The 19699-nt window shown below is 38.6% G+C and overlaps 1 protein-coding gene across 7 annotated transcripts in view; it reads right to left on the bottom strand.

Annotated features, from left to right (window-relative positions):
* Window positions 1-19699, bottom strand: part of POU2F1 (POU class 2 homeobox 1) — a 144442-nt gene that overhangs the window by 73938 nt on the left and 50805 nt on the right. For all 7 annotated transcript variants that reach the window (XR_008236264.1, XM_052794358.1, XM_052794359.1 and 4 more), the window contains one exon: window positions 4033-4098. Coding sequence is in view for 6 of the 7 variants with exons in the window: in XM_052794358.1 (XP_052650318.1) it covers window positions 4033-4098 (66 nt within the window). In the remaining variant the exon portion in view is untranslated. The remainder of the gene's footprint in view (window positions 1-4032; window positions 4099-19699) is intronic.

Raw genomic sequence — 19699 nt, 5'->3', positions numbered from 1 at the left:
ACAGCAGTAAGCCAATTCACCTTTCTAACTGAGTAGAAAACTATTCATGTAAACTGTTCCCTTTTTCTTTTGGCCAAGTTAGTTTTCTGCCAGTTATGTGAGATGAATTAACTTACCTCAGGGTCCTGCAAACAGCAGATAATGCAAAGCAGGGGAGGTCAGAGACATGGTAGTAGGGAAATGAGCCTCCCCTACCCCCACCAAGCAGTAGGATGAAATTTCACCCTTACAGCCCAAGTCCAATGCAACTTAAGCACGTTTAAATTCTGGCATAAATTCAGCCATGTGGTTAGCTACTTCACGGAGTTGATTTGGATGAAGACTAATACTAAATGCAGTTAATTTTCAGCCAAACCAAATCTTTGAACCATCTCACTCAGTGCCACTCCAGGGAAAGGAACAGAACACTAAGTACCAGGACACCCTGAACATGGATTAGTTTATGCTGCCTTGGAATTGTACCTGCAGAGGGTAAAGGCATGACAAAATGGAGCATGCAAGATAACATTGCACCTGCAGTCTGGAGAAGAACATACTCTCAAAATCCAAGATCACAATCATCAGACTTTAGTCTGAGTTTACAAACTGCCTAAGGAAGGAAGAGGAGTGAGGAACTACAGGTCTGGGGAGATGTGAAGTAAGGTGCAAGAAATGACTCAGGAAGGGAAGACAAACAAGGAGAAGGAAGATTTCAAAACTAACTTGAGTGGGTATCTGCACTGTGCTCTGGGATCTTCCAGCACCAGCAGTACATTTCTCCATATCTCTCTCCACGTGCTTTGAGAGAGAGAGGTATCCCCAATACTCAGAAATTGTTGATGCCTTGTCCACATTACTAATAAGAAGTTTAGTATTGATATTTGCCCAGAATTTTAGCAGTTAAAGAACATTTCATGGCCCCTCTCCCACTTTCCTATAGACTTTCTTCTTATGGAAACGGGAAAATCAATCTCTGGAAATGAAGCAATGCAAACAGGAATCCTTAGAACCCTTCCAAATGCTACACTTACAAAAATTATCTTGCTGCTATGTCAATGTATGTCATAATATGACAGTTTCCATAGACATTATAACCTTGGCTTTCATAGTACCGCATTCACACAGCTTTTAAAAAAGAATATGCATTAAACAAACAAACAAAATAGGTTGAGTTGTTTTGGAAAATTTTATGCTGCAACCTATAAAAAGGAAACCAAAAGGGCTGTTTACTGTAAGACACTCTTCTTTCTTCTCTCTGTTTTCTCCAGTAGATACTAAGTAGATTGTCTACACACAACTGAAGGCTGGAAAAGATTTGTGTAATTCTGCAATATTGACCACCAGTTGATCAATTAATGTTCTTGTGAAAATAACCATCCAACCACTTTTGTACTCATAAAGACTTTTTTTGTTGTTGTTTTTAATTTGTCTGAAATATGGGTTGCTTTTTCAGATGCTTAAAAGGGAGTCCAGTTAGCACAAAAATTTTAAAGTAAAAATCTGTTTCAGGCATTTTACTGTGACCAATGTATTACTATGTTCCCTAAACAGTCAGTTAGAAATACAAAACCCTAATGTGTCAACTTCCATGAAACTTAGCTGTTAGCTCAGAGAACTACTGATGTTAAGCCATCTTCACCAGTGGCAACGGTATTTCTTTTGCTGAGAACGCTAGCTCTGCCAAATGTAAATTCCATGCCCTACAGTAATTTCTTTTAAAATTTTCAAGTTGCATCAGCTTACTACAGTTTAAAACAGGAATGACCCAAACAAACATCCACTGAGGTTTAAAAGATAGACTAGTAGTGTTTACACAGCAGACTCAAGTGATTTACAAATGTTACTGGAAAATAGACATTTACAGAAAGTTACAAAAATAAGAACTCTGAGTGTTTATAAAAGTCATCTTCATGCATTTTGCTTCAGAGCCTATGCTCCCCAATGGCACTTCTGGTTCCTTAGCATCCAAGCTGAAAGCTGACTTCTTTTCACTAAGTATGCACAGAGCCCAGAACCATAATCTAAGTACCCTGATCGGAAGCCTAAAATTACATTCCATGAGTATTCATTTCAGGGCTTAACATCTGCCAGTCGACTAATGCAACTGATGCTTGAGCTCCCAAAGAACGTCATAAACGCCATTAATCACTACATCCAGTGGTTTATGAGCACTATATTTAAAAACAAAACAATGACTGCAGAACAAAGGGTCCTCAAAAATTCTACATTATTTTAGTTTGCATTGCTTAAAAAGCCAGGAAACAAAACTGAAAGGAATGATTGGGAACATTTAAATTACAGAAGCAATGTTTGCAAAAGGTCGAAACACCAGTAAGAGTCAAACTTTTGTAATAACTAGCCTTAGTATTAGAGTATAAAAAAATACAGATGCTGTATCCCCTTTTGTAATGAAGGGGATGCAGCTTTATAACCCATGAACTTCTTTATACCGTGACCACCACCTTCACACTGATGAAGTATTTGCCTAGGGGAGCAGAGCCAGGGTTCTGCTGAAGGAGATGCAATACTTACGTGATAATGGACTACCTTTGAACAAACCAAGTCCTCCTCTTTAACAGCTCAGTTTAGGTGAAACTACTAGTTAAAGCTGCACTTACGGAAGCGCATTGGGAATGCACTCTTTGGGGAAAGCAAATGCAGGGAACTGTGGTCATACAGAGCAGGAAGTCTGAATTTTCTCAGAAGTTGACACACCCTCCAGCTACAAGGATTCTATAGGGATATTTAAAACCATTGTTCTCTTGATGCTGTTTATGATTATGAAATATTTACAGCCCATATATTTTTGAAATAATGTTTTATATCATCCTAAATGAGTATTAAATACATACTAAATCATTTTTGTACTTAAAAAGAATCGATACCTCTCCTATATACAAATACAATGGCAATTATAAAAACTGAGATGGCAGTGACAAAACACACATTAATAAGCAAGCAGAATTCCTTCTGACTGACCCCATGCATTAGCAGAAAACATCCAGCCTCTCAGATCAGTATTGGGAACATTCAGTCACTGTTAGCTGTATTAAAGCCTTGCACAAAGAATGAGGAGACAGCAGCATAAAATGAAATAAATTGTTAATTTCATCACAATTCCAGAGTTTAAAATAAAACTCTTATTGAACCAAGAGGAGAAAAAAATAATTTTCCTCATACCTAGGAAGTACCTAGACTTCTCTCAAAGCAACAAGAACAAATTCCTTCTCATTAAAATTTTCTCTTCCCAAATGCTATTCTGAGTCAGAGAAGATTCTGAGTAAGGTTAAACTATTTACTTTCCATTCAGAACTGTCATTTCTCTTGCTTCTAAAATGAACATTAAATTACCTCCAGAAAGGAATTAAAGCACGAGATAGCATGATTGAGTTGTAGTGTCTTAACAAGCTTCTTCAAAGGCTTAGAACCTGGCCACATCTTAAGGATGCACCAAAAGGCACACTGGCCCTGGCACAAAGGCTATTCTTCCCCAGCCAAATTTCAAAGTTCTGTTCTAACACATGAAGAAATTACAGAAAAGCCGGCTTTTTTTTTTTTTTTTAATGTTGAGAAATGATGCTTTCTCCCTTTGCCTTGTTCTTGCAAACTGTTGTGAGAGCTTGAATGAAATCTAAAATGGAAACAAGATCAGCCAGTGGCCTACATCTGCCAGGGAAAATTTCAACCCAAAAATAAATTATGAAGTTAGAGGTGCCGAAGGTATGTTCTGCCAGGAAAAAATAAGACTACTTACGGAGAGCTAGTGCTACCAGACCTTCCGTAATACCAGAAACATTACAGATACAGAAAGACAGAAAGGGAATCTTATACACAAAGTGTGGGTAGTCCTCTGATACAGTAGGTGTGAATAATGCCCTGCATACAGCAGAGCTAATGACAAGACAAAAGTATTCCCAAGTCTCTAAAAACAGAGGGGGGTGGGGAGTGTATTGTTTTGTTTTTTTAATTCCTGTAAACTGGTAAAGAAATTTTCTTTTAATACCCATTCAATTCCACCAAAAAGTATCTGTGCACCAATTAATCATTTCTTACCTGTGTTCCCATCCCCACTTTCCATTGATGGTTTACTGGTTTCTGACGGATTGTTCATTCTTGAGTCTGCATTAAAACAGAAATAAAGATAAACTAATACAGCAAAAAAACCCCAAATCTATTCATACCTTCTTGTCTAAGGGAAGTACAGAACATCAGGAATTTGATATGTACTTTACCCTAATTCAGATTATAACATGAAAAGAATGATCAGAAGCAGAACACAATACTGAATCTTCCAGATAAATATTGTTTCAAAATTTTGTATGTCATTATTCCCATACATGAAAACATGGTGTTAAGGGAATAAAAGACAGCATGCTGGAAGGCAAAGATAGGTAGGAGCTTAATTTTCAGTACAATCAAAGTCATAGAAGAAAAAAAAAAGGGGGGGGGGGGGGGGACACGACAATGACTACATCAAGATTCAAAAACATTAACTCTGACCACCATGGCCTACATTAGTGTTGTGTTGGTTCCCCCCCCCCAAGAGAAAGGAAATTCAGTCATTATAATTAAATAGATGCCATTTTTCTAATACTGCATTTTTATTTTACAGGAATGCCACTGATATTAAGTAATTTTATATTTCCTATATATTCATGCAAAACCATACAAATATAAAATAATTCCTCTTCCTTCTTCCTCTGGATGAATCTACTGAAAAGTCTGCTCTTGGTTTCAAAGCTTGTCAGCTGAATATAGTGCAAAGCAGAGGGCCTCTCCAGATGGCAGACAGAGAATATAGTTTCCTTATATAGGAATCTATATAGATGTTCTGTGTACAGCATCAGCTCTCCAGCTTATTACCTCCTCATTCCTTGCTACCAACCTCAGCATGCAACATTATCACAAACCAAAATGACAAAAAGAATCTCAAGACAGACCAGTTCATAAAATGAAGCGTAAGCAAATCCTTAAGCGCATTCTTCCATTCCCATAACCAGTTAAATGCAAGTTCAACGAGCTCAAAATAAACCCTTCGCTCCAGGATATTCTCTTGCTAGGTGCTTAAAAGGTTACCTCTATCACGTACTTTCATCAAAGCAGTGATTTCCAAAATATCAACCAGCCGAAGAAGAACACAGTAACAACATGAACTCCTACATCTTTCCCCCAGACATTTCCAAGAATGCCCAGACACTTCACTGCTTGGCAGTCTATGAGAGCTGGAAACGAGAAGCTGCACTATTGCCGTGTCCTATCACCTGCTGCTGCCCAGGGAGACCAGTGCCACCCTCAGGCTATCAGAACCAGGGGCGGCAGCAGCAGAGGAACACAAGCAAATGCCAGGAGGAATGAAGCACACGTGGACAGGGCCTGAATGAAAACAGGAGTCACGACGAAGCCTGGCTGGGAGTGCGGGGTGGGAAAAGGAGAGAACTAGTTAGAAATGCAGCATGTGTGAGAGAAAAGATAAGAGACATCAACCTTGGAAAAACTCCAATAAGCAGTTAGGAAACACAATTTAAGATGTGTCAGTATTTTTAAAACAAATGTAATTTTCCATGTAAACAACTGCTGCAGTTGAACCCAGTAGGGCCTAGAAAACCCAGAGGACTTTAACAAACAGGAATCTTCCCCCAACAAGTTAACTCAACCTCTCCAGAGCCTCAGCTCTTCTCAGAAAGTTCCTATGCTTGTATCTTTCAAGTGTCAGCTACACTTGAGATATGAACTCAACGAGTTCATAAGTAAAAGAGAGATGAACTATCAATGTTACTCTTAGTTTAAAGGCAGATGTGTTAAACTGCTTTTTGAAAGAGGGAGTGAATGAGGAGAAACTTTCCAGCTGAGCGCTGCTGGCCCACACTTCAGCAGAAGGATGCAAGTTTTGCCCCGTTTTTCACAACCTCTGCTTAGCAGATTCAAGCTATGAGTTCATAGTCTTGAAAGACAGAGCTCTGCTAAGGTTGCGGATACAGAACCTATTGCTTCCTGGCTCCTTATTTTGTCATTTTCCACATTTGGATAGTATGATCCACACTCTAGAAACAGAACATGGGGTTCCACTGACTGCACAGAAATGTTTGTTGTTGATGTGACTCTCCCTGCTGATAGATCTGTGTATAAAACAAATACAAAGTATGTTTCTGTCTAGAAGTTGCATGTACCTTAAATTGAGTTTATTGTTGTGGCAACAGCACATTTATTTAAAGTGATTATAGGCAACATTCATTTGATAAATAGCATTAGTTCGTTCCTTGACACACAGCTGGCTACTAAAATTAGTTTAGGTTCAGAGAACACTGAATGGGAGACTTCGCTTTGGACACAAAGAGCCCTCATCCAACAGGAAAACAAGCAAAGAGGGCTTAGAAGTCCAATACATTTGAGTGAGCCTAGTTTCCACAACCATGGGGCTATTAGACATAGGATGTATTTTTTAAGCCCAGAGCACAAAGATGGCCTGAACTCATGATAGCACTGACCACAGAAGGGAAGAGCACAGGTTGAGAAGATCGTCTCTCAGTAACATAGGATCCATTCACTGAACCACTTCAGAAAGCTCTTGCAAGAACACCACCACAGGGCCTCCTGTGCTCATTTGTTGCAGAAACTGAAGTATTAGTGCCACTGTGCAGGATACTAAGAGTAGAATAAACAAAGTAAACCTGGAGGGGGGACACAACTGTCCTGTGCACAAAACTCCAAGCCGTGTAGTGACTGTTCCTTCTGTATGAGGGGGCTTATACAACAAACCTTCCTGTACGACCAGCAAGTTTGCTCAGGACAAAGTTGTAACTGTACAGACCTCTTTTCATAAAGCAACCAAAACATGTTTTTCTGTCAGGCTATGCTGCAAAATAAATCCTTTTAAAAAAGGTTTTCAGTGTTTCCTAGTACTAGACATACACATAAAGTTCACTCAACTACCAAAAGCATGTCTAAATGAAGAATGTTTTATTGTAAAGATTCATCCCTAACAAAGACCTCAAACATTGCTATTGCAAAAAAGCAGCAAGTTGGATGAAGAAACAACTTTCTGGTACTGCTCAGGTTCAAATGAAGGATAGCATCCATTATTTCACCAGCTGACTATTTCTTGTTCAATCTGTAGGCCTTCTGCATGTAAAGCATCAAGAACAATGCCGCTATTTCCATTGCAAATGGTATGACATACATCTGAAGCACAAAACTGCTACCAGCAAAACAGACACATATCCGCAGGATACTAAACCTACGGATTCATTATACGTCAAATAAAAAGATTATTTGGTTTATACATGCTCATACGATTTCTGCTTTAAAGTCAAAAGAATAAACAAATTAAGTGGGCTAAAAAAACCAAACCATAATGCCCTCACCTTTTCTTTTTCCTTTAGATCTTACTCGGGTTTTAAATAAAGGCCCTGGGCTACAACTTCTGCCAACATTATCTAAAAACAAACTCCACAAAAGGAAGGATCGAAAGCAGCAGGTGCATGATTGAAATCAAACTCTCAGGAGTGAATACAGCCAGTACTGCTACTCTGCTAGCAGGACTGAGGGTGTCGCATGGCAGTGCCGTGCCAGGCTTTCACACACCCTCAGTAACACTTCAAAAGGTATTCAGAAGAAAGAAGCACCGGACACTGGACCAACCTGGAGTATTAGGGACTGTATATAGCTAGTAAAACACAGAAAATCTTAGCACGGAATATATCATTAACTATTTCCTTTCACCTCTTAAAGTGAAACTGCCTAATACTCCATCAGCACCAGCAAAAATGATTCATTGATGCGTATGGAAAAAACAAAGTTCAATGTGAGTGAAAACATGCCAAGAATTCTTTAGAAATTTATTTTCCAAAAAAACACTTCATATTCAGAAAAAATACTCAGGTGGCTGCTTTAAAATTTACCATCCAAAAATACATTCTCTTACTTTGACATGTAAGTTCTTACATGAACTTATATAATGGGATCAAAAGAATAGTAAAAACAAAAACAAAAAACCCCAAAAAGCAAAACTCTATACATCAAGCTTTGGGGAAAGAGCCTTGAAAATAAATAAAACCTGTTGTAAAATTAGGATGATCCGTTATTATAAATAACTTTAAAAGACATGAAGAAGAAAATATGGCATGCCTGTTCTGCAGTCCTGATGGAATCTCAGTGCAGGAAATACATTATCCTGGTAACCTTAGGCACAGCTTGCAACAGTATCAATGGCAACCACTGTGCACTCCACCTTGTTTTCTATTACGCATGAAGAACCTTGCTATTACATTAAAAATACACAGACATAATATATATTCTGTTGGGGAATGGCTCAATACAGCTACTAAATTCTTTGAGACAGGGACTCTCTCTCATTCATTTTAATGCTTTAAAATTCATAACACACAGATATGCAAGTCAAGTCCAGTGTTTGTTAGAAGCCAAATGCTTCTCAGATTGAAATCCTAAAAGCAGAAGGTCTGTATTAATATCATCCAAGCCTAGCAGCAAATCTCTCCAGTGCAGAGGAAACGAATTCTCCTGGAACGAGGGAAAGAAGAAGGAAAAAAACAAACCATGTATTTCCCTGGTACAGATCTATCTATCTACCAGGCAGCTACTTACTGCCGATTCACTGGTGAGCTTCAGCCTTACAAATACCTTCTCTAGCCTCTGCATATGTGATTAAGCCTCTACGCATAGTCAACCTCACAGCCTCTATTTCCATATTAAACGCTCATAAGAAAGAGCTGAGGTGGTACGCACCTAGAACGTAGTCGCTGCAGTCCAGCATTGCTGTGGTATCCTCTACAGCTTCAGATAGTCCAAGGAAAGGGAGAATGACAATTTCTATCAAATCTACACTACTGCTCTCAACCGAACACGAAAGGGAGTGGGGAGGTGGGGGAAGAAATACAACTTCAGTTACACCATAGCAATCTTCAACTGAACAGGGAAACTTCAGTTGCTCTGTGGAGTTTTAGTCTCTCCTACTAGCTGTGTCTGACATTGTCAAGGCGACTGAAGCGTGAAAAGTTCCCCTTTTTGTAATAAAATAGAAACAAAGATTGCAGCTGGCAGTTTCCATAATGAAGCTTAATCAGTATGCGCCTGATTAGGGCCTTATGCAAATCTCTTCTCGTTAGCACAGCAGCCAGCACTTTGAAGTCCATGAACAATTCATTTGCAGAGTACACTGAAAGCGCTCCCTGCATAATTTAAACCACGGTATAAATATTTATCAGCTCATTTGCATATTAATTGGCAGTGCATGAAGGGAAAAATTATCTCCCGAGTGCCAGCATAATAATTAGGGAACAAAATGAATTTTCTTCCAATAGCTTGGCTTCTCAGCCCCAACTCAAGCACAGTACCACAGGGGAGCAGGGAGGGGAAGAGACAGAGTTCTGTTCAAATGCCACTGAAATGACACGTACAAATTAGAAACAACTCTAGAGACTTAAGCACCTTTAATCTTATTCCTGCTGGCAACAATAACTTCGGTAATAAAGGGGATTTGGAAAAAGCTTTCTACACAATCCAAATAATCCCACGAAAACAATTAGCAAGGTAGAAGCTGAACACAGAGCTGTCAAACTGGTGCTTGCACATCTGCGTGGAGTTTTCCACATCCGAACATGAACTGTCACAAGAAGGTCCTGGGCAGGAAAGAGAGTACCACCAGGGCAAGGAAGCAGCACAATTCCCTTTAAATGGCTAAGGAGCTTGGTGATTCATTATCGGGTAATCCCTTTGCCACGGCCAACTTAACAGCAGTGGATATGTCAAGCACTGTGTAACAGTTGACACGCACTAACCTATCCCGAGTGAAATCAAAATAGATTCAGGCTTTTGCTTTCCAATGACTTCCAAGAAAAAAAAAAAAATCTATTACTAATCCCTTCCACAAACATACACGATATAACTAAACAAAACTTACTGTGGAGCTACGGTTTTTGAAAGAGGCACTTTACACCCAGGTCACATCTTTGAACCACTCAATGATAACCAGAACACACTTGCTGCTGTGACCACAAAGTACGCTGAAGGACTGGAGAACCGGGAAGAGGCTTTGGTCTGTGGAGGAATCAATCTTCTTTTCCAAAAGTGGTCCACAGAACTAAGTGTACTGACGAACTATGAGGCTAGATTAAACCATTTCAAATAGTTTGTTTACTACTCAAATATTAGTGTCCTAAACAGCAAGAATATTTATATAAAAATTCAAGTGTAATGTGGACATCACAACATTTAATATCCCATATTCCGATCAGGAAAAGATAATGTGATGATGCAGGTGACTACAGAGTTGAGCCATGCACTTCCAGATGTTACTGCGAATTTAAAGAGTAAGTTGGGGTTTTTTCCTTTCTTTTTTCTTTAAAAAAAGCTAGCTATACTTTTCTTCTCATTTCTGAAGTAAATTCAAGCACCGCCTCTCCAAACAAGAAGGAGCGAGAAAAAAGAGACTTCTCAATCATCCAGTAGTGACTGGAATTTATTTCCACGCTTGACCTCTTCTTCCGTTCAGGTTCATATCTCTACTTAACACAAGATGTTCCCTGCTATATATTTAACAAGTGATCTACACTTGAAAAAGACTGCAAGAGAAGGTGCTCCCAACTGCACGGAAACAACTGCATGTACTGAATAGGTTTTCCTAATGCCTTGTTTCCAACTTGGTTTTCTACTCATTCATGTGTCCCATTGAGAACTCTGAGGCATATCTCCATGGTTCACAGACCTTCAGTAAACTTCACTCTTCCATACATGCTTTTGGAGTACACTGGGAAATAATCCGTTTGCTTCATCAGGAGAGTCTGGACAAATTTGTATAACAAGCCAAGCACTTCACAAAGCAAGTGCCAGTTTAACTAGTGGCTGAGCCGAGGCAGCCAGTAGCATAGTAAGAGGACAGCAGTGTTATCTTTGGGACCCTTTTCAGATGAGAGTCTCTGTTGAGCTGGTTGAACACAGGTGCAGCATCAAAAGCGCACGACCGCAGGAAGTGACCGTTAAAAGCAGGCACGTGTGTAGTGATGGATGACTTGTATCAAACAACAGAACAAGCAAACAGCAAATAAAGGCCAGGGAAGGACATGCCTGAAGCAGTGTTAGCAAGTGTGCTGGTGGTACCACGGTGCTACTCATCGTCTGTACTATCAAGACTGCACGGACAGCTAACAAGGACAAGACAGAAATTTTCTTCCTATTCCTGACTGTCCCAACCAAGCTGCCTTACAAACACCAACCCCCACACAAATGTTCATTTGAACTGTAACTTCCACTAACCTGCTAATTTAAATAAAACCTTAGGCATTGGCTTTTCAAACTAACAATTTGGGGGCGGGGAGGGGGATGGAATTCTTCCAGTGACCACTTCGTTTTTTGACAATTCTATTATTTTCCCTTTTATGTAAGTTCGTAATTTTTGGTCAAAAAAAAACCCCAACCCATTGTTTCACTTAGGCCACACTACTGCAACTATTTATCTGGTAGGCTTCCGAAGGAGACCTGAAGACACAAGTAGGAAAAGGTTTGGGGAGGAACAGTGCATACCACCCTGCTTCAAAACCAGTGGTGGAATATGCTAGTTTAACCTTCTGTTTAGGTTCTGCTGCATCATTGGCTGTTCTTTTTTTCCCCCTAGATGCTTACGTTAAAAGTTACTTAACACCCTGAACCAAAGTCATACTTCTGGTACTCACATTTAAGCAAAATATCACTCTAGGCTCTGCACACAAAATTTCATTTTTCCTCCAAAGGCACCTCTAAGAAGAGAGAGTGCTGCACCTTGTGATCATCAGTGCAAAAAACTCTGTACATCCCGCACAACTACAGACATCTCAAAAATCATTTCTCTCCTCTTCACCCAATTCTACAATTCTTATATTGATGATTTTTCCCACAATTCTGTTCATACTTCTCCTTAAAACCAAAGGAACTAAGCCACTAACAAGGAGCCAGGTATGGCAAAGGCAGAGGTTCTTCGAACACTTCAGAGTCTGCAGACAAGTCTTCAGGAGACTCTTTCTACCCCATTCTCTTCTTTTCACTCTTTATGTATCTTCCATACCTTCCCATTTCAAATGAATGCTTTTGTTTTGCTGCTTGTCCCACCAACATGTCACTTTATTTATTCAGTTCTAATGATTATACTTGATACTTTAATACCTTACTTTTTGGAAAGAGAACTTCACTTTCCCCTGCAGGTTATGCAGCTCTTGGTTAGACCTCCTTTTGCATCTTCTCTTTTATTTCTCCTCCTGTTTTTTTTTCTACTTATTATGCCCAAGTGACTGTAAACTCCACAAAATTATTCCCCAATGTCATCTATTGTAAATAAATGTTATAGATAGTGAAAGTTGTTACAAACTAGGGGGAAAGGATGTTTAAACCCTTATCTTCAGGTGGTTGGTCTCTTTTTTTTTTTTCTTTTTAAACAATACAAATGAGACAGAATTAAAGGGCTAAAGGGCAAAGTTATTATCAACATTATTCTATTCAACACCTTTATGGGGGGAAAGAATCTTCATTTTTATATAGATATGTTTCCATGTATTAGTAAAATGTCATTCACTACATGCCCTCAATGACAGCTGGAAATTTTTGGCACTAGCCAGCTCTGTGACAAGTGTGACCTTTGCAAACTTCGCAGGCATGCTTTCTGGTACAACATGGCAAGATTACCCAATAAGCCCACAACTCATTATTTCCCTTTTGAATGGTGTACTTGGAATGATACAAGGAAAGGAAATAAGGTATTAATAGTAACATACTGCCTTCATCAGTGTATCAGTGTCTAGCATATTTTATCTTGAAGAACCACTGAAGAAGACTGGTCACCAAAGCTTTGAAAGCAGTGCATGACTAAGCACAATGTCAATGAACACTGGCAACACTCAGAGTAAGGCTGCTTTCTATATGCCACACCAGCCAAGACCATAGACACTGCTAGCCCTAAACTGACATTACACAGAACTACTACATTTTAACTCAAGACATTTCCAAGTCTCCATTCCACAAGCTAAATGAAACCTAATAAAAATTTCATCAAACAGAACTCCAATGTGCTATAAAAAAAAAATTACAAAAATCACATACTTCAACAAAATAAACTGTTATTAAAGTTGGCACAATCCTCTTAGAGTAATTACGGACAGACAGACAGTAGGTTGTTCACAGTTAGGGCTGCAAACTAAGCTAAATTTTAGCCACCACCTCTGACTTTGGCTAACAAAATTGATTTTATCTGGAAATCACTAAGTCTGCTCTGAAAGCCAAAGAGCAGTTGTCTGGAAAAGTCAAATAAAATTGGCCTGTTTTAGAATTACCAGTCATTACACAATTGCTATGAATTGGAATTTTAGTCTACATCTAATTTTAATTCTCTCTCACAAACTCAAATCATAACTATCCTTTCAAACTTACCACCGCACAAAATGTCTTTCAAATTTTTTTCATGTACCTTTTTTGAAGAAAATTAAGTATGCAGACAGCTAAGCAGGAATACTAATTGATCCTACCAGTGCAGGACAGCAGATACTCATAAACACCTGACACATGAATATAATGGGGTTTGTTTGTGGGTTTGGTTTTTTAAGTGTCACTTATTTTTGTCCACAGAAGGTAGCAACTATGATGGTTTAAGTAATTTTTTAATAGTAAGAAAACTGTGGTCATGACGAACTCACAGTACAGTACCACCATATGAGGAGGGGAAAAAAAGGGGGGGGGAGTGGCAGGAGGTGGGGGAAGAGAGTAAATAAAATAAATACCCTTATTAAAAAATTACAGCATTATAGCTTTCACAAGCAAACTGAGCCTTATTTGAAACTCATGGCTAATTCTATCATTCTGGCACATCACCTGAACAGTTTTGCCCTCCCCTTACTGCCTACAAGCCATAGCACGTAAGAAAGGATCCATATTATATTTACATAAAAGTTTTTCTTTCATTCTGTTGAGTGTTTTCTTTTCAAAAGCAAAGGATATAAATTCAGTGCAGTCAACCCATGTTGTTCACCACCACAACTTTGATCCATGAAACCATCATAACATTTACTTAGAAATCATGGAATATTTTGAAGAGTAGCAAACGTTAGGTCTTCACATCTCCTGATTTAAGCACTCGTGTTTCAGTCATACTATGTTTTCAGGGTTTTCATCGCTCTCATAATGGCTCAAGACCTTTTATTTATTTATACGCACCAAACACTACATCATAAGCACCGACTCCAGGAACTTAATTAAAAAAAACAACCCGAAGTGTCACACATTTGAAAACAAATTTGTGTTATTTAACTAGCATGTTGCACCTGCCATAGAGTTGTTGCACAGTAGTACTTTTTAGTATTTGCAGGAGGGCACTCACCTCCTTTCAATTTAACTAGAAGTTAGCATAGAAAATGAGCAAATCATGCTTTAATTCCACCTCACTTGAGGTATGGTTCTATACCATTACATATTCATTGCTCTAGTAAACTTGCATGTGAAAAGTAGTATCCAAAGTTAAGCAGGATTTTTTTAAAAACACACAAACGAAAATTTTTAAAATGTAAATATTTTAAGGGAGACACCTGTTTGAGTTTTTATCCATATATATGTGGGTCTCGTCTTCCTCTAAAATTACTGGTTTGTCAAATCTGAAATACTTCACACTAACAAGTATTGAACACCTGGAGCAGATGTATATTGTTTTATTAGTAAACACCTCTTATGTTTTATTACTTTTACAAGATTTGCATGCCTTACATTGTGTTTCAAAAAAGTACTGCAGGACACAAAGTAGAGAAAGACTGAAATGAAGACTGATGTGAAGTTACATGAACAAAACACAAGGGAGGGCTGAAGAACACTATCAGTAAAATTTCAAAATTTATCAGAAAAAGAAAAAAAAGAAGCAATCTAAAGGCACAGGTCTATGTAACAGCACTACTGAAACAAACAAACAAACAAAAATGCCACCACCCTGAAAGCCGGTAAGCTTTTATGGGATGCTGCAGCTTGGGGCAGTTGGAGAACCTGGAGTACTGCCAGGCACCAGCCACCATGAGGAGTGGGGTGATCCCAAACTTCCCCCGGCAGGGAACACCAGCCCATGCTCATGCATCCCCTGGACCTAAAGTGGTTGTCTCTTACTAGTCGTGTGCTGGGATGAAATTTATGGGAACACATCTTCCACACATGCAGTGGCTACTGAAATTGTGCGCACATTTGAATGGAAAAGGTAAACACAGTTCATACTAGCCAAACACCCAGCAACGAAGATGGCATAAATATTGCTAGTTTCAAATTGTTATTGCAATACACATTAAAAATACCAAGTATTTGAGTAAAATAAATGTTCTCTAATATGTAAATCACAACACAATTGATCTGACAACATATGAAGACTACTTATGCCAAGCTCAAATATTGAACGGCAGTATTTGTTTTAGCAGTTGTATGACCTATCACATTTTGGAAACATCACCATATGTGCATTCCAAAAGCATTAGATTTGCCTCCCCATGTCCACCCACATAACAGGGATAGGCCCTCAGAGCTTAAAAACTTTATTTTTAAACTCACCTGTAAATCAAAACACAATGCTTTATGCAAACACACTGTTTCTCTGTTCTCCACTTTGCCAAAGTAGTAATTACTAGTCTAGGCTGATGAATAGGAGCTCTACAAAGAACAGACTAATCCATTATATGACTTAACCATACAATTCAGTTCAATTCAAATCCCAGAGTCTTCATGCCACTTGTCATTAAATACACTACAGGTCACTCTCAAAATACGTAACTCAAAGTCACAGGTTTAAGTTTATTATGATTTCTGCTGGAGCCAACTGGATACATGGAAGATCAACAGGAGAGATAGTATTTAACTCTAGTTAGCATTAGTGTTTGACAAACAAACTAATAGAAAAAAGCACATGCAAAACCTCTACAGTTCATGGTATGAACCAAAGTTGCACTGCTGTTATCACCATCGTTTGCAGAAACTGCTTTTGCTCTCTCTTCCTTAATAACTATCTCAAATCTGAAGGAGGATATTGCTTTAATGCCCCCAGCACACTGATCCAGACACTATTAACACCTGTAGGAACTACAAGACATGTCATGAGAATGCTTCTTTCTGAAGCTTAAATTATTTGATCTCAGAGAGGAAAAGGCCAAATTCCAGACAAGCTGCTTTGTATGTTACAAATTGAACAAAAAATTGCCAGGTGCAAGATCTGAAGAAAGAAACAGTTATTCACACTGCAGACACTGATTCCATCCATCAGCACACCTATCCAAGTATCTATCATTTTGGATGGTCAGAGCTAATGTAAGATTGAATATGCTATCAGTCAGAAAAAAATAAAAATACAAAGTTCCTGTGCACCTGCGTCTTTAATTTACAATAATTTAGGAACAGTAGAAAGTGAAAACAACAGCATAACTACACATATAAAGTATAACCTACATGAGCTTTTCCAGGAAATGCTCACAAGCACAGTTTTGCCCATTTTAGCAGCTATGCTGTGCTAAAGCAGAAAAGGCATTGATTAGCTTTTCCAGGAAATAACCACAGGAACAGGTTTACTAGCAGCAATGCAGAAGTGCATGCAGTATGACTACCACCTGTGGCTGTGTTTGCAGAGGATTTGCTGGGAAGACATTTACATTTTATTTGCAGGCCTATGAACACATACCACTGAAGACAGGAATGTCTTGTTTATTTCTCCAACAAACCAGAGCAGAGGTAAAGTTTTCTGCACAGCCCCACTTTAACTTATTTTGATTGGAAGTGTTAGGTTGACAGATATAGAATCCTCTCAAAAGAAATTAATGATCTAGTCACAAATTATAGGGTAAAAGAAGTCAACTGAAAAAATTAGGTCAAAAGGCCTAACAAAAAAATATTTAAAAGTGATACCCAGAATGCTTTAATTCTTAGTTGCCAATTCCTCAATAAAACACAAGTTTCATATATGCATATCTCACCATTTTCAGAGAGAAACAAAAAATTAAAAACAGGACACTTAATTTAGGACCCTAAATAAATGCCTGTCAGTACTACAGCCATGGGCCATGAATGCTGAGTCAGCAAAAAGCCAGCAGGAGCACCAGTAGCTGCAGCCCTGCTCATCCCCACTGCTGTACTGCCTCCTCTCTGATGCTGTCACATACAGAACTACACAAGAAAATTGATCTGTCTTAAAACTACTCCAACCACAAGGAGAAAATACTAACCCAAATCTGTTTCTTAATCCAAGGGGAGAAATGTTTACCCTGTTGAAGCACAAAGGCAGCAAGGAGGCAGGAACAAACAACTTGGTAAGACTGTTTTGGCAGTAGTATTACCTTAAAACTTTTATTGTCTACAGTTTAAATCCACTCATATGTTACATATTTGTCTTATGAACTCTGTAACACAACTCGTGTGACAAATAGAAGAAATTAAAATCTGCCAACAACTATTTCCTCTTCGGGACACTGACTCTCAGCCCTAATGTTGACAACTTGTATTAATTAGTATACTTATATATACACATACCCCTCCAATTCTACTCTTGAGAATACTCTTTTTGATTTCTGGTCTCCTCACACACACCATTTCCATGCTTAAAAATGGAAACGTGATTCCTACATTGTAGGACTTAACTATATAATCACTTATTTTCATCAGATGTGTTGAAGGCATTAGAATTACAAGGTTTTGAAAGTAAAGAAAATGGCGAGTGTTGACAAGAAACTAACAGAAGCAGCAGTAAAGTAACAGCTATAGTTATACCAGTAAGTAGTTTTGCTTAGACCCGGCTTAGAGTGCTAAACCCCAAATTCAAGGAATTGGTCACAGAAGAACTTAAAAATAACTACTAACCCTATAATAACATAGTAGACCAAACTACAGCAAATAAACAAAAAGTACACCTTATAAATGTCTGATGCATCTATATTAAAAGCCCGTGTGTTGGTCTACAGCATCCTGACAGGCTGAAAACTTGAATCTTCACGGAAGACCAAGGCTCTGGTGACATTAAAATAGATCAGAACTGAAAATGTTTACAGGTAGACAACCACCCTTTAACACTCAGAACTATTCACTTTTTAAAATATGCGTGTATATATATTTATGAACTTTGTATTTTTAATATAAAAACATATACTTTATATACATTTATACATACTTTGCATTTTATATAAAACATATATACTATATGTTTTTTATATATACATTTAAAAATTTAAACAGAGTACTGAGGTGGTGATCTCAGATTTCTCAAAGCTTCTATGCCTACTGTTCTGAAAAGAGTTTACATGTTCCTGTAAGACATTCCTGCAGAAAGGTACCAAGGCAGTTTGTCAACCCAGTGGAAGAAATAGCGTAAAGAGCAAGTCAGCATACAGTGCTATTTTAATCACTTTTGTCCAGTCTTGGTCAAAAGGCAAGTTGATGTAGTGAGAATGAACAAGCAAGAAAGAAGTAAAGCGCTTAAGTGCCAGGACACCATCACGCCCCCAAATCCAGCCACAAACAGCCTGAGAGCTGCTAGCTGACCACTACTGCTGACTTGAATGAAAACTGTTCCACAGCCGCCTTAGGAAGTCACAGTCTCCACTGACAGAAGAGCAATTCAGCATTCAGAAAAAAATTATGCTAAGCTCTCCAGCAACACTCAATATTGCGCTCACATTTTAATATTGCACTGAGTTGAACTAACATGCCATTTTAAAAGAATGACCTGTGTTCCCCACTGCCTTCACAATCTCTCACCATCACAGAGAGATTACTCATTAAAAACACAGAGAAAGTTAACAAATTCTCTGGGATTTAACTAAGTTAGAGGCAATAATACCAAAAAAATCCTCGGTGACATTACATTTCTAACAAGCCTCACAACACTGGCAAAATGCACGAAAAAGGCTACAAAATTCAGAACCCTGCATGAGTCTGCAAGAACCATGAATACGAGCAGCTTTTCCATCCAATGTGACAGTCTCAGAATGACAAGCCCTTTTTTGCCTGCCTACCGGCTAGTCCACACTCTTCTTTTCTTCTTTTGAATTTTCCCCAACTTAAATTGAATGCAAATAAGCCAGGTGTGGTCCCCAGAGCAGTAATCTGCAGATAGTCCCCACCGAGTTCCCATAGCAACTTGCACAGCTGGCCATGAGCAAGAGGTTGTATCTGCTTCATATTGGCTACAGAGTTTAAACACTCAGCAAGTGAAACACCAATTACAGCATCTTGTAAAGGAAACATCTACTAAAAGCACATCCATTTTTCTTGATTAACACAGGAAAATAAAACTCTGGATATACCCTTAGTTCAGCAACTGCTCAGCATGTAAAGTGAGTATCTGCTATTTACAGGAGGTGATGTCTTTGAAGGAAATGGCTTCTCTCTTCTGCGGCAAAGTACTGAAGCTTAAGAGACACTACACCATTTAGAAAATGCCTGTCATTCTGTAAATTGCAATCAAGAATACAAAGCTGAAAGAGAGAAGTCAGAAACCCAAATACAAATCCTTCTTGTCAAGTTCTAAGACTTCCACAAGACAGCACCTCTCTGATAAGTGCTTCGTAGTATTTCCAATTTTAATTGTACTTTCTGTAGCAGCTAAGTGTCATTCTAAAAATCTAAAGTTACCCTGTAACTGACAAACAATTGTTCATGACATACAAATCCTATCCTTTGTTCTTTACCTGCAAACACACGTCCCACCTTTGATTCATGCCACTCCTTTCTGTGTCCTGCACAT

Source organism: Harpia harpyja, chromosome 8 (assembly GCF_026419915.1).
Source record: "Harpia harpyja isolate bHarHar1 chromosome 8, bHarHar1 primary haplotype, whole genome shotgun sequence".
In the NCBI taxonomy this organism is placed as follows: Eukaryota; Metazoa; Chordata; class Aves; order Accipitriformes; family Accipitridae; genus Harpia; species Harpia harpyja.
The sequence above is the reverse complement of the archived record's forward strand: the minus strand, read 5'-3'. Positions and strand labels throughout refer to the sequence as shown.